Source organism: Schistocerca piceifrons, chromosome 4, assembly GCF_021461385.2.
Source record: "Schistocerca piceifrons isolate TAMUIC-IGC-003096 chromosome 4, iqSchPice1.1, whole genome shotgun sequence".
NCBI classification, from domain to species: domain Eukaryota; kingdom Metazoa; phylum Arthropoda; class Insecta; order Orthoptera; family Acrididae; genus Schistocerca; species Schistocerca piceifrons.
Genome location: NC_060141.1, coordinates 573,775,205 through 573,791,187, shown reverse-complemented (window position 1 = coordinate 573,791,187; position 15,983 = coordinate 573,775,205). Strand labels below are relative to the sequence as shown.

The following is a 15,983-nucleotide window of genomic DNA, read 5'->3' as shown; positions in this document are numbered from 1 at the left end:
TTCTAATTTTTTGTACAAAACTTTTTGTCAGTTTACATGATGCTGTAAACTGGGGGTATCTATGTCTCATAGTTTTTTGTTTTTAATTGCATTTGAAAATCAAGGACAATTAATGTGGACACACTGCACTATTGAGCTTATGTGATCATTCTTTTGTCATGAATTTATTTATTATTCATTTAAAATACTTGTTTGGAGGATTGGGGCTTAACAGCACAATCTTTGTCAAGTCTATTAGTAAAGGTGTGCTTAACAAAGTTCATATTTTCAAAAACATCGAGTTGTTGTCATAAATAAATCTGCAGGCACTGTTAAAAATGTTCTGAACTTACATTGTCATGATGCTATGATTCCAACACCATGATCTTTTTTTTCTTAAATGAATATGACCATAGTTATGCCATCATGTGATTCATAAATGAAGTGTTTTCTGCATACTATTCGTACCTTGGTGGAATTCTGCATTCCACTGAAGATTTATAGTTGCAGCAGCAATAAATATTTTCATAGGTATGGTAAGTACATGTTATCTTACAATTAGTACCTCACTGAAACTGCAACATTATGAAAAGCAGTTTATTGTAAAAAAGATAGACATCAAAATGACAAAATTCAGAACTTTTAATTCTATTACACTACAAAGAAGCTGTATTACATAAACAGTATTTGTACTTTATAAGCACTCTGAAGTCTTGATAAAAAGTTTTACAAAATGATGACACAAAGAAATGTATTACAATTATTTTAGTTACAGACTCATAGCTGTCACATAAAATTACCTGTGAGTCCCAACACTCACATATAAGTTCTGGCTACTTATATTACATTCTAAAATATTATCACCAGCACATGATTTCTCAAACAAAAATATTCAGCACAGCTGGTTGTAAACAGCTTATGGCACTGATCATTTTGCAACAGTAACTGTAATATAAATTTGCCCAAGCCTATGCTGTATGTACTGAGATGGCAAAATCATTTAAGTATGTGAAGTGTTCCAAATCAAATTAGTTCTAGTCTGTGGTTCCACTTGAACCCACACTTCTGCATTGCTGTTCAGTACATGGTCAGACACAATGCACACTATCACCTATGGCAAGATGACTAAATGTCTTGATGTCCTTGGGGTATATTGAGCAAGTGAACATCTCAAATGATAGTATTGCACCATCATTTTTGCTGCTCCTTTCCAAGGAGATGCAATGACCCCATATATGCAACAATGTTCTATTTATTTTAGCTTGTCAATACACTGAGCAGAGTTTTTATTCTTGAGAATGGTTTATCATCAGAGCTGAAATGAAAATATGGAATTAAAAAAAAAGTCTTCTACACAATGACACTGATTTAGATGACAGCCAAGGAAAGTTCTTAAAGTGCCTAAGATTTATCATTTTATTCTCAAAGAACAATCAACATCATAGCTTTTTGAATGGATATGTAAACTTACCTGTGTGATAGGGCATATAACAGTAGAAACAGTGTTATTTTATTTTAACCCCCCCCCCCCCCCAAGTTATTTTCAGAATCATATTTTCACAGCAGATACAACTAACTAGGAAGGTGTACTTACCTGCTTATAATTTCAACTGCTTACTATTCCTTGAGAAGTTAAATGCATTCTATCTCACATATTTAGTCCCATATACTTAATGCAGCAGCAGTACACCGATGCGATGAACATGAGTTGTGGGGATTCACAAGCTTACTAACACTGCCTGCCTCCTGCCTTACCATCACAAACCCAGAACATTGTCTAGCTCAAGATGTGTCATTGCAGTCTACAATGCTAGTGAATTGAAAGTGATTTGTGTTATCGATAACAGTACAATATTTTTGTTAGTAGCTAGTTTCTTAATGGAAAACAGTAAAAAGGTATTCATATGATGCAGGCTATAAATTATAAGTAATAGCATATGCAGAAGAACATGGAAACAGAGCAGCTGGGCAGCATTTTGGCCTCCACGAACAGGGAAAACCATTCATGATTAGCGGGCCAATAAAGAAAAATTGAAAAAAAATGAGGAGGACTAAATGTGTAAATAGAGGACTGAATGCAAAATGGCCAAAACTAGAAGATAATATATTGAAATGGATTCAAGGACACCATCAGAATAACACTGGAATGAATACAAAAACAATTAAAGTACACGCTTATCTTACACTACAGTTGGACTTAACAGACTTTAAGGGTGGAGTGGCTGGTGCTATAGGTTTATGAAGTGTCATGGACTTGGCATGCAAACCAAAACCAAAATATCTCAGAAAATGCCACAAGAGTACAAAGAGAAAATATTATCTTTCCATCACTTTATTATTCAACATCAAAATTATACCAGTGTGGAACTAAGCCAAATACCAAATATGGACAAAACTCCTCTGATATTTGATATGCTGAGTAAAGAACTGTTGCCATGAAAGGTGCTAAAAACTGTAACTATTAAAACAAGTGGACATGGGAAAATGCTCTACGCTGTTGTCCTTTCACGTTGTGCTGATCGTACTAAACTTAATCCAGTGGTCATTTTCAAGTGCAAAACAATGCCAAAACCTTCTGAAATACCACCAGGTGTTTTTTCGTTCATATACATGAGAAGGGTTGGATAGACAAGGTTGGTATGAAATTATGGCTTAACAGAGTGTGGGAGAGAAGGAAAGGTGTGTTATTGAAGATGAGTTCTCTTCTTGTGCTGCATCAGTTTAGTATTCATTTGAAAAATTATGTGGAAGAGAAACTGAGACAGGGAAATACAGAGCTTACTGTTATTCCGGGAGGACTTCTTTCACAATTGCAATCTCTTGATGTCTCAATAAATAAACCATTTAAAGTGTATATGAGAGAGGAATGGAACAAATGGATGACGGATGAAACACAACATGAATTCACACCAAAGGGAGCTTTAAAACAACATACAATCAAATATGTATTTGAGTGATAAAACACTTATGATCCAGAGTGAGAGAAGACAATTTTGCTAAATCTTCCAAGAAGTGCGGCATAAGTAATGCTCTTGATGGCAGTGAAGACCATCTTACATGTGAAGAGGACAATGATGACAACAAAGAGGAAGAAGAAGAAGAAGAAGAAGAAAGTTCACATGATGATTTTCAGGGATTTTGAAGGTCAATTTAATTTTATAAACTAAGAATTATTTTGTAGTCTGGCTTTGCAATCTGCCAAGAAAAAAATGGTAAAAATGTTATTTAAAAAAAATTAGTTAAAAATTAAGGTGTGTCTTACAGTCCTTACTGTCTTATAGTCCGTAAAATACAGTATTGTATTTCCAATTTGTAGTAATGTTTGTGAGGTTGCCCATGCATTATCTAATCCATATTATTCAAAGCCGTTTTCTTTAGCTACAACGAAAACCACTGCACATATGCTGGAGGCAAGTCATACTGCACTGTATGTTATTGCTATCTCTCTGTGTGAAAAGAATTGTTGAAAACATATTTATGTGAGAGTGCTGACGTGATGAAAAAAATAATCTGTAATAGCCTAAGATCTAGCTTCTTTTTTAAAAAGTAAAAGTTCCTAGTAGGTCTGCTGAGAGCCAGGATGGGCCTGTGACAGGTCTTGTCAGTCTCTCTGACTTGACTACAAAAGTGGTACTACATATCTTTGTTAATTTTTTGAAGGCTTGTGATTCTGACCAATGAAATTCTTTTTTTATTACATAGTATTATTATTTGAATACAGCAATACATACGCTGCAAATAACTGCTACATTAGAACAGTATGTAGATGTTGTTCTGCATTCCATATTATTATTTAGTGTTATGCATTTCCTTACATATCATAACACATAACATACACTGTTGTAACTGAATATAACAGAGCTACATTTGTAACAGATGGTCAAGCTCACAAAATGTTTTTTTTTTTTTTTTCAAGCATGTTGCATATACCAATTAAGTTTAATTGTTGAACCAAAGTGGATTCCATGTCAAGTAATCTTACCTCTTGTTATACATTTTGCATACTGTGCATTGTAGAACATTCTTTATTGTTTCCAATGTGCTAAATGATCTTTCAGTTCAGCCACTGATCCTGGCTAGGAACAAACTGGTCTTACAGCATCAGAGATGTTTGGAAAAATGGTTCTCAGTTTTTTGCTCAAAAGTTGTATTTAGGAACTGAAATGGAGTTACTTAAGTTGGCACCTTGAGTCTGCTCTCAGAGATTCATTTTTCCATAATATTATCTAACATGTCACTGTTGTACATATCAATAACATTTCAATCCTCTTTTCAAGCACTACTCTAATAACTGAATAGAGCAACAATAAACCAACCTTTCTTTCAATTCATGCACGGCCTTATAGTGATCTGTTGGACTGGCTATATCATAATCCAGAATAACAAAAAAATGAGGAAACTAGGAATGTGCTACAGCTCCCTATGTATTGTTCCCACAGGGACTATGAAGACAATTACAGTACACACACAGGCATTTAAGCTGTTGTGGGTTGGCAGGAGAGCCAACACCGGGTTACAAGAGGAAGCCGAAAGGCACGCGTTTTAACTCACGCAGGCTGGCGTGAGGTCTGGAACAGGTCAAGGAAATTAGAATTTAGAAAAAACGGACATAGCTGGTGGAATACTTAACTTTAATCCATAAATGGTGAACGTCACTTTAGACGGTACATTATTCATAATATCAATAGTAACTGGTAATGGCGCCTTGCTAGGTCGTAGCAAATGACGTAGCTGAAGGCTATGCTAACTATCGTCTCGGTAAATGAGAGCGTATTTTGTCAGTGAACCATCGCTAGCAAAGTCGGTTGTACAACTGGGGCGAGTGCTAGGAAGTCTCTCTAGACCTGCCGTGTGGCGGCGCTCGGTCTGCAATCACTGATAGTGGCGACACGCGGGTCCGACGTATACTAACGGACCGCGGCCGATTTAAAGGCTACCACCTAGCAAGTGTGGTGTCTGGCAGTGACACCACATAAGCAAACATTCTTTCCACATTCTATATGTGAATGGAGTGTTAAGAATCATTTATAAGAGGTACAGTGAGAAGCATGCTGTGTAACGCACTTAACTGTGGTTTGTAGTATGTAATTATAGATTGAGATGTAGGCTGGACATGCAGATGTTTAGATTACAATCTGAGCCCCAGAGGTCAAACTCAACCCTCCACCCTTCTCCCTTGTCATCATGCCAACTTCCAAGTAAGAAAATCATTGTGTACAGTCTGTTTCAAGTAAAAAATATCTCACTATCCTTGAGATTTTGTTTCCTTCTGTCTCAATACTTTATCCAAGATCATTAAATACTGTGCAACAAGTCATTTGACCAAGGAAAAGACTTGTAATCGAGGTTAACCCTTTCCAAGTCAATTTTTCTACTGAATACATTCTCCCCAGCTCTTATTTATTTCACAATAATGCATACATGTTAGACATTGTCCAACATAAGAGCCATAGCAGAAAATTGAAAGTGGATCTGAAAGAGTTAAGAACTGCATTATGAACTACACAGTTGTATCAGTCACCATACAGCAGAGATGCTGAGTCGCAGATAGGCGCAACAAAAAGACTGTCACACTTAAAGCTTTTGGCCAATGGCCTTTGTCAACAACAGACTTGCATGTGCACACACACTCGCGCAAACACAACTCACACACATGACTGCAGTCTCAAGCTACTGAAACTACATTGTGAGTAGCATCACTGGAGCATGATGGGAGCGGCAACTGGGGGGGGGGGGGGGGGGAGGGATAGTATGGTGGGGATGGTGGACAGTGAAGGGCTGCAGGTTGGGTAGCGAGCAGGGGAGAGGTGGGGAGGGGGAGAGGGAGTAGGAGAAAAGGAAAGAAATATAAATAAATAAAATAAAATAAATTAATTAATTAAAAAAAAAGACTGTGTGTGGAGGTGAAATGACAGCTGTGTAGAGCTGGAATGGGAGCAGGGAAGGGGCTGGATGGGTGAGGACAGCGACTAACGAAGGTTGAGGTCAGGAGGGTTATGGGAACATAGAATGTATTGATGGGAAAGTCCCCATCTGCGCAATTCAAAAAAGCTGGTGTTGGTGGGAAGGATCCGTATGGAACAGGCTGTGAAGCAGTCATTGAAATGAGGGGTGTCATGTTTGGTAGCGTGTTCAGCAACAGGGTGGTCCACTTGTTTCTTGGCCACAGTTTGTCAGTGGCCATTCATGCGGACAGACAAGTTGTTGGTTGTCATGCCTACATAGAATGCAGCACATTGTTTGCAGCTTAGATTGTAGACCACATGACTGTTTTCTAGGTAGCCCTGCCTTTGATGGGGTAGGTGATGTTAGTGACTGGAATGGAGTAGGTGATGGTGGGAGGATGTATGGGACAGGTCTTGCATCTAGTTCTATTACAGGGGTATGAGCCAAGAGGTGAGGAATTTGGAGCAGGGGTTGTGTAAGGATGGATGAGTATATTGTGAAGGTCTGGTGGAGGGCAGAATACCACTGTGGGAGGAGGAGGAGGATATTAGTGTTTAATGTCCCATCGACAACGAGGTCATTAGAGACAGAGCGCAAGCTCGGGTGAGGGAAGGATGGGGAAGGAAATCGGCCGTGCCCTTTCAAAGGAACCATCCCGGCATTTGCCTGAAGCGATTTAGGGAAATCACGGAAAACCTAAATCAGGATGGCCGGAGACGGGATTGAACCGTCGTCCTCCCGAATGCCACTGTGGGAGGGGTGGGAAGGATAGTGGGCAGGACATTTCTCATTTCAGGGCACGACGAGAGGGAATCAAAACCATGTTGGAGAATGTAATTCAGTAGCTTTAGTCCTGGGTGGTACTGAGTTATGAGGGGAATGCTCCTCTGTGGCCAGCTGGTGGGGTTTTGGGAGATGGTGAGAGACTAGAAAGATAAGGCATGGGAGATTTGTTTTTGTACAAGGTTGGGAGGATAATTACAGTCAGTGAAGGCTTCAGTGAGAGCCTTGGTATATTTCGAGAGGGACTGCTTGTTGCTGCAGATTCAGCAACCACAGCTGGCTAGGCAGTGTGGAAGGGACTTCATGGTATGGAATGGGTGGCAGCTGTTGAAGTGGAGGTATTGCCAGTGGTTAGTAGGTTTGATATGGACGGAGGCACTGATGTAGCCGTCTTTAAGTTGGAGGTCAACATCTAGGAAGGTGGCTTGTTGGCTTGAGTAGGACCAGGTGAAGCAAAAGAGGGAGAAGTTGTTGAGGTTCTGGAGGAATGTGGATAGGGTGTCCTCACCTTTGATCCAGATAGCAAAGATGTCATCAATGAATCTGAACCAGGTGAGTGGTTTAGGACTCTGGGTGTTGAGAAGGGATTCCTCTAGATGGCCCATGAATAGGTTGGCATAGGATGATGCCTTCATAGGAGAAGTAATTGTGGGTGAGGATATAGTTGGTTATGGCGACTAGGAAGGAAGTTGTTGGTTTGGAATCCATCGGGTGTTGAGAAAGGTAGTGTTCAATAGCAGTAAGGGCATGGATGTTAGGAATGTTAGTGTACAGGGAGGTGACATCAATAGTGACAAGCAGGCCACTGTTTGGTAAAGGGACAGAAACTGTGGAGAGTCGGTGGAGGAAATGGTTGGTATCTTTTATATAGGAGGGAAGGTACCAGGTAATTGGCTACAGGTGTTGGTCTACAAGAGCAGAGGTTCTCTCAGTGGGAGCATAGTAACCAGCCACCATGGGGCATCCTGGGTGGTTAGGTTTATGGACTTCAGGGAGCATGTAGAAGGGAGTGGTAGGGGTGAGTAGAGAGATGAACTCTGGGGAGAGGTTCTGGGATGGGCCTAATGATTTGAGTAGTGACTGGAGATCCTGCTTGGTTACTGGAATGGAGTCACTGTGGCAAGGTTTGTACGTGGAAGTATCTGACAACTGGTGGAGTCCTTCTGCCAGGTAATCCTTGCAGTTCAGAACAACAGTGGTGGAGCCTTTGTCCGCAGGTAGGATTATAATGCCAGGATCAGTTATTAGATGGTGAACTGTGGATCTTTCTGTGGATGCAAGGTTAGTCTGCATGTTGAGGGATTTGGGGAATGATAGTGAGGCAAGGTTTGAGGCTAAGAAACTCTGGAAAGTTAACAGGGGGTGGTTTGGGGGCAGTGGTGGTGGATAATGGTTGGATGGAGGAGTGAACTGAGTTAGGCAATAACTCCCACTGGAATAATTAATGCTATACTTCCAAATTGATTAATCTCCCTGCGCCATTTCATGTATTTTTGCGTGTTTACTCCTGCACCATTCCAGTGCCACATGATATTGTATCTCATCCTACGAACCGTTCCCCACCGCAGACACCTTCTCCATTCTATCCCAGTTCATACCCACTAATTCCACCATCCAGTCACATCTGCCGTCCCCCTTCTTCACACTTATTCACCCTCAGACCTGCTAACCACAGTTTTTTATATATATATATATATATATATATATATATATATATATATATATATATAAAATCAATATAATGGAAGGAAACATTCCACGTGGGAAAAATTATATATAAAAACAAAGATGAGGTGACTTACCGAACAAAAGAGGGAAGGAGAGGGGAAGACGAAAACCCACTTCCTTTCGTCTTCCCCTCTCCTTCCCTCTTTCCTGATGAGGCAACAGTTTGTTGCGAAAGCTTGAATTTTGTGTGTATGTTTGTGTTTGTTTGTGTGTCTATCGACCTGCCAGCGCTTTTGTTCGGTAAGTCACCTCATCTTTGTTTTTATATATATATAAAATCAGTTATTCTTTACTTAGATCCTTATGACTTCTCCCCAATTTTTATCGAGTTTTCCCATTTCACAATCGTCAACTCCAACTCCCTCAGATTTCTTATTGTTTCCCCCTTTTGCACCCATTTTATCTTTTTCGTATATTTTTACATGTATTTGGGTGTATTTTTGTGAAATTTTTCACACGTTATTCTACATTATTTATGTAATTTTTCGCATTTTTCCAGCACCGTGAATCCTTGCTCCTTCCATCTTCATCAACACAGAAAAGTCTCATTATCCCTAGCCAGATCCCAGCCCCACATACTGTTCCTGCATTGTTGCTTGGCTCATGGAATCCCCCCTAATGGCCTTACCATCAAATCACCAATCTCTGGCTGCCACCCCTCCTTCCACAATGACCTCCACCTGTTCAAATCCTGCCAATCTTTAGCCCTTACCAACATAGTCCTGCAAAACCATACCAATGAAGCCCAAACCTTCTTGCAGTAGCTTCTCTCCATCCGCAAGATTGTCCTGCCATGCAATCCCAAATTCCTGGAACCCATAACACACACTGAAACTCATCATTCCCCAGATCCTTCAACATGAAGTCTAATCATTCATCTGCAGAAAGAACCACAGTCCACCATCTAAAGACTGATACTGACATTATAATCCTACCTGTGGACAGAGGCTCTACCACTGTTGTTCTGAACTGCAAGAATTACCTGTTGGAGGGACTCTGCCAGCTGTCAGGTACTTTCACCTACAAACCTTGGCACAGTGACACCAATACATTAACCCAACAGGATTTCCAGTCACTGCTCAAATCCTTAGGCCTATCCTAGACTCTCCCCTTGGAGTCCATCTTTCTACTCACCCGTACCACTCCCTGCACTTGTACCTTCTACATGCTTCCTAAAGTCCATGAACCTAACCACCCAGGATGCCCCATTGTGGCTGGTTACTGTGCCCCCACTGAGAGAACCTCTGCTCTTGTAGACCAACACCTTCAACCTATTACCTGGTACCTACCCTACTATATAAAAGATACCCACCATTTCCCCCACCGAATCTCCACAGTTCCTGTACCTTTATCACACAGTGCCCTGCTTGTCACTATTGATGCCACCTCCCTGTACACTAACATTCCTAGTGCCCATGGCCTTACCACTATTGAACACTACCTTTCTCAACACCTGACGGATTCCAAACCAACACCTTCCTTCCTAGTCGCCATGACCAACTATATCCTCACCCATAATTGCATCTCCTATGAAGGCATTACCTACAAAAAAATCCAGGGTATGGCTATGGGCACCCACATGGCATCATCCTATACCAACCTATTCATGGGCCATCTAGAGGAATCCTTCCTAAACTCTCAAATCCTAAACCCCTCATCTGCTTCAGAATCATTGATGACATCTTTGCTGTCTGGATCAAAGGTGAGGACACCATATCCACATTCCTCCAGAACCTCAACAGCTTCTCTCCCATTTGCTTCACCTGGTCCTACTCAACCCAACAAGCCACCTTCCTAGATGCTGACCTCCACCTCAAAGATGGCTACATCAGCACCTCCATCCATATCAAACCTACTAACCACCAGCAATACCTCCTCTTCAACAGCTGCCACCCATTCCATACCAAGGAGGCCCTTCCATACAGCCTAGCCACCCGTGGTTGCATTTGCAGTGACATGCAGTCCCTTTTAAAATATACCGAGAGTCTCAGTGAAGCCTTCACTGACTGTAATTATCCTCACAACCTTGTCCAAAAACAAATCTCCCACACTTGGTCTTTGTAGTCTCCCACCATCTCCCCAAGGCTGACCGTCTGGCCACAGCGGTGTAATCCCATCCTGACTCAGTATCACCCAGGACTGGAGCTACTGAATTACATTCTTCATCAGGGTTTCGATTCCCTCTCATTGTGTCCTGAAATGGGAAATGTACTGCCCACTATCCTTCCCCTCCTGCTCTCAATTGCTTACCTCATGGCTCATACACCTGTAATAGACCTGGATGTAAGACCTGTCCCATACATTCTCCCACCACCACCTACTGCAGTTGAGTCACTATTATCACCTATCCCATCAAAGGCAGGGCTACCTGGAAACCAGTCATGTGGACTACAAGCTAAGCTGCACCCACTGTGTTGGATTCTATGTAGCCATGACAACCAACAAGCTGTCTGTCTGCATGAATGGCCACCGACAAACTGTGGCCAAGAAACAAATGGACCACCCTGTTGCTGAACACATTGCCAAACATGATATCCTTCATTTCAATGACTGCTTCACAGCCTGTGCCATATGGATCCTTCCCAACAACACCAGCTTTTCTGAATGGCACAAATGGGAACTTTCCCTGCAATACATCATATGGCCCCATAACCCTCCTGTCCTCAACCTTCGTTAGTCACGGTCCTCATCCATCCAGCCCCTTCCCCACTCCCATTCCAACTCTACACAGCTGTCATTCCATGACCACACACAGTCTTTTATTTATTTATTTTTATTTATTTTATTTTATTATTTTTTATTTATATCCTATTTCTCCCCTTTTCCGCTGCTTGCCCTCCCCTCCCTCCCCACCTCTCCCCTGCCTGCCGCCCAACCTGCAGTACTTCACTGTCCACCATTCCCACCATACTATCCCTCCCCCTCCCTGCCCCAGCCTCCTCCTTTCCCTCACCCAGTCACCACTCCCATCATGCACCGGTGCTGGTGCTCACAGTGTGGTTTCAGTTGACTGAGACTGCAGTCGCATGTGTGAGTTGTATTTGTGTGAGTGTGTGTGTGTGCACATGTGTGTCTATTGTTGACAAAGGTCACTGGCAGAAGCCTGAAGTGTGAAAATCTTTTTGTTGTGCCTATCTGCGACTCAGCGTCTCCACTATATGGTGAGTGGCAGCTTTCCTTCTCACATATTTTTGCATTCCATCCTGGATTTTCCATTGTTTGACAGTTGTATCAATATATGTTATTAAAGGTGACTGACTTTGATCTAGGATCAGAAAATCATTGGGTCCAAAAAACATCTCAGCTATGCATTTACACAATTGGAATAACAGTTATCAATTGGAGACTGTTCCATAACTGAGAGACACTTGTGTCCACTTGTTAAAATGCACTAGACAGCTAGAGGTTTTTTGGGCCTGTTGATGGTCTGGTCCCAGGCTGAAATCGATCATCTTTGATAAAATATACTGCTACAGCTGTGTATTTCATATTGCAGTTCTTAACCTTCCTTAAAGCTGTGTGACACCACCTACGCACAATGTTTTTGACTTGTAATCAGGTGTTGCTTTTTAAATAAAGCATTGTTCTGCAGTTATTTATAGAAATATAATATATAACAAGGTTTCAAACTGATTTTATTTATTATGTGTATCTATATTAGCTTTGAATGAAGAATGTGAACAACGGGAGGCATGAGAACCACAGAGAAAATACACTCAAAAATAAAACACAAGTTAAAAAACTGAACAAGAAAAATGGGTATTCTGATACCGAATGAAGCCTACTTTCTGACTGACTACTAAATGCTTCATAATGATATTTATTTAATAAGTGAATACTGTATGATGTGAATATTGAATATTGATAATTTATTCAACTTACAGTTTTTTTTCAGTCTCGTGCTCTCTCCCACCCCACACCCCACCCAACACCCCACTCCCCCTTCCTTTCCTCTCCTTTTACATGTTTATTGATTAACATGAAAGCAAAATGATGGAAATAACAATGGGACAAACATTTTTTGCTGTCTCAGTGTTAAGTTTTATAGCTACGTAGAAAGAATAATGGAAGATTGAAGTTTACCTGTGATAACAGAGATTCGGTGGGAAGGCGTCCGATATAATTGTTGAATGGTGATGCTAGGTAAATATTATTACCCACAACAATGGCTTCTGAAATGTATCGTGTAGTTCCAGAAGGACACTGCAGGCTTGTTAAGATTCCACCTTCATCATCCAACCAAACTACCATGCTCCGAGCCATTGTCTCTCGGAATACAGTCTCAGTATGTCCAAGCTGCAACATACAGTCTCAATTATTGTGTTAGTTATTACCTGAAACATACAGGATGTCCATATTTAAAGTTCCAGGTTCAAAACACTCAGGAAAGAAAACTACTGCTCAGAGTGCCATCAAATTTGAACAGCATATTATTGAAGGAGGGGGAAATGCCAAGGAACAATAAAAATTTTAACAAAAATTTGACCAACGTGTGGATCGCAACAGTCAGAATATGTGCACCAACAGACACATGGCACATGGCTGTTCCTCACTTTGCATCTGAGATGCCCAGCCTGACTGTCTCCAAGAAGGATCATGCACTGCTGGTAAAGCTCTTTTACCACAACTGTGACTGTGCACCAGTAGCCCTGCAGAAGTTCTACACTCTCAAGTATATAAAAAAAGGCATTGGTCAAATGACTCTAAGGGTCTGGAGAAAATTATTATAAAATTTGGAAAGATAGATTCTCTTCAAGTGCGATATGGTAAATTGAGGAAAACAACTGATCTGAAGTCTGTCGAAGATGTGGTCACAGCACTACAGGAGGGGTCAAGTGGTTTTGTGTAAACATGTAGTGCATGGGGAATTACCCAAACATTGGACATGCCTATGAGCATGGTGCATAAAATCTTATGAAACCTGATATATGCTGTCCATACAAAATCACCCATGTTCAGGAGTTGTTTCCAGCAGACCTGCCAGTCACACAAATGTTTGCTCCGTAATTTCTTGCTCACATAGAAGTGGACAATGAATGGCTGTGGAACATTCTGTGGACAGATTAAGCCAATTTCCATCTCCAAGGACATGTCAGTGTGCAAAATTGCAGAATATGGGCATTGGAAAATCCACACTCACATCAATCGGTACCAATTCACTCTTCAAAGGTGACTGTGTAGTGCAGGTTGATGGCATTGTTTATCGTTGTGTCACATTTTTTGTGAGGAGATCAGTCCTGCGGGTCCTGCACCATTACTGGTAAATGCTTTGAGAGTCTTCTGTGCACCAATGTTTTTCCAACCCTTCGACAGCTTGTACAGGATCTTTCTTATGCATGATTGTGCTCTTCCACACATTGCACAGCCAGTGAATCAGCTGCTGCGTAGGTGTTTCCGAAATGTTAGAATTATGAGCCATTATTTCCCTACAGCCTGGCTGTCCAGCTCACCTGATATTAATCTGTGTGTCTTCTGGCTGCAGGGTTATCTGAAAGATGTTGGGTTCAGTGCACCAATTATGAACGTAGCTGAACTGAAGGCACACATTGCGCAACCCATTCTGATTGTGATTACTGAGATGTTCCAATCTATTGTGGAACACGTTGTTTCAAACAGTGGACAGTATATCGAACATGTCCTGTGCTAGTCACATGACAAGTAGAAACTGATATCATTTTGCTTTTTATGTTGGTTTTGGCCTCAGGACAGTTAAAAATTGACCTGATTTTGCTTTTTATGTTGTTTTTGGCTTAGGACAATTAAAACCCAATTTTTCCCATCCAATGTGATATGAGTTTGCCTTGGAGGATGGGCTTACCTAACTAACAGTGCCACAATTGTTGACTGCCAACTTGTGAAATGATGCACATTGAACACTACGGATGGTGTAAGATGCAAATCAGACAATAATCATCATATTATGATTCATTTGTCATTTATAGCCGACCCAAGTTCTAAGACACTTACAGCACCATCTATTGGTAAAAGTTCTGTTAAATGTTGGTTGGTTGGTTGTTTTGGGGAAGGAGACCAGACAGCGTGGTCATCGGTCTCATCGGATTAGGGAAGGATGGGGAAGGAAGTCGGCCGTGCCCTTTCAGAGGAACCATCCCAGCATTTGCCTGGAGTGATTTAGGGAAATCACGGAAAACCTAAATCAGGATGGTCGGACGCGGGATTGAACTGTCGTCCTCCCGAACGCGAGTCCAGTGTCTAACCACTGCGCCACCTCGCTCGGTGTTAAATGTTCTTTTGGCCCATCAATAATATGCTGTTAATTCTGAGCAGTGCTTTTTTTTTTTACAGCATTTTGAAACTAGATCTTGAATTATGATCACCCTGTAAATATAAAGTAGCTAAGAAATTTTGTGTCATTTCTGTTACACTTGTCCAGCCTGGAGAGAAAAACTGATACATATGTCATGGTAATCAGTATGTGACTCAACAAAAAAAGGTGCATCAATTAAAAACCTTAACAGGAGTCTATATTTCAAACTAGATGTAAAACAAAATATGGAAAAGATGGTTTTGTTATGGTCACATTATGAAAATGACATTTAACAGCATATTAATGGAAGATTTTGAAATAATTGTGATGGGCCAAAGTATGGAAGAAAGCCCTCATGAATTTTGGGAGAAATAAATTCATAAACAGACTGGAAATAAATGCACCAATGTGAATAAGATAATCTACAAAAAACTTTGGTTAGCTGGCAAAAGCTGGTATAGCTTCATAAATAATCACAATTGTTATCCAATAATGATGAAGATTAGGCTGTATAAATTTATGAGAAAATGAATTTTTCATTAATTTTGTATTCATCTTTGTCCCATAATTTTCTGCACAAACATTTGACTGTCATTTTCCCAAATTATTCTATTCATCATCACCTATTATTAAAAACCCTATGAACAGAATTTTATAAAAACTGAAACTGTTATGTTATAGATAGACATAAGGGGCAGTGTTCATGTGGTTTAGGCTACATGTTGAACTGAATGAGTTGGCTGCCAAATCAGAACACTGCAAACACATTCAATGAGAGAAACATGTCTGTCACTAAGTGATTATCCCAGGTGCAGGTTGGCTGCCTTACAGTTTCCAGAGACAACAAAAATTTGATTTTCAACATTTCACACAATTATTGACCAATCTTATGTTAAAATTTAAACACAATACGCCTAGAAACTGTGTGTTTTGTCTTGAGGCAGCGTAACACAACATGCAAATACCCAGACTTTATTCATCCAGTTTTTGAGACTGAGGTCACTTGGTGACTTCCAACAAACTCCAAATGTCATTTCAAACATGTTTGAAACTTTTACTTGCTGACATTCCACGCAAAATGGCAAAAGGAAAAAGTTTATCACTTGCACATTTTTGCTGTCCATGCAGTAAAACTTCAGCATCAGACATGAAATTTTAATTTATTTCTTCTTTGGTACTGACTCTATTCATAACATAGTTATAGACTGTATTCACATATGCCACTGAATGTACCTGCAAGATTATATCATGGTATGACACACAGATCAGGAAATATGAT

General features: G+C 40.6%; 1 protein-coding gene across 1 annotated transcript in view; it reads right to left on the bottom strand.

The window, feature by feature from the left end:
• Positions 1-651: 651 nt before the first annotated feature.
• The window catches only part of LOC124796168 (adipocyte plasma membrane-associated protein-like), a 121,865-nt gene continuing 106,533 nt past the window's right edge, over positions 652-15,983 (bottom strand). The window contains exons 7-8 of the mRNA XM_047260259.1: positions 12,520-12,732; positions 652-1,294 (exon numbers count right to left, since the gene is read on the bottom strand). Coding sequence (XP_047116215.1) covers positions 1,289-1,294; positions 12,520-12,732 — 219 coding nt within the window. The 3' untranslated portion in view covers positions 652-1,288. The remainder of the gene's footprint in view (positions 1,295-12,519; positions 12,733-15,983) is intronic.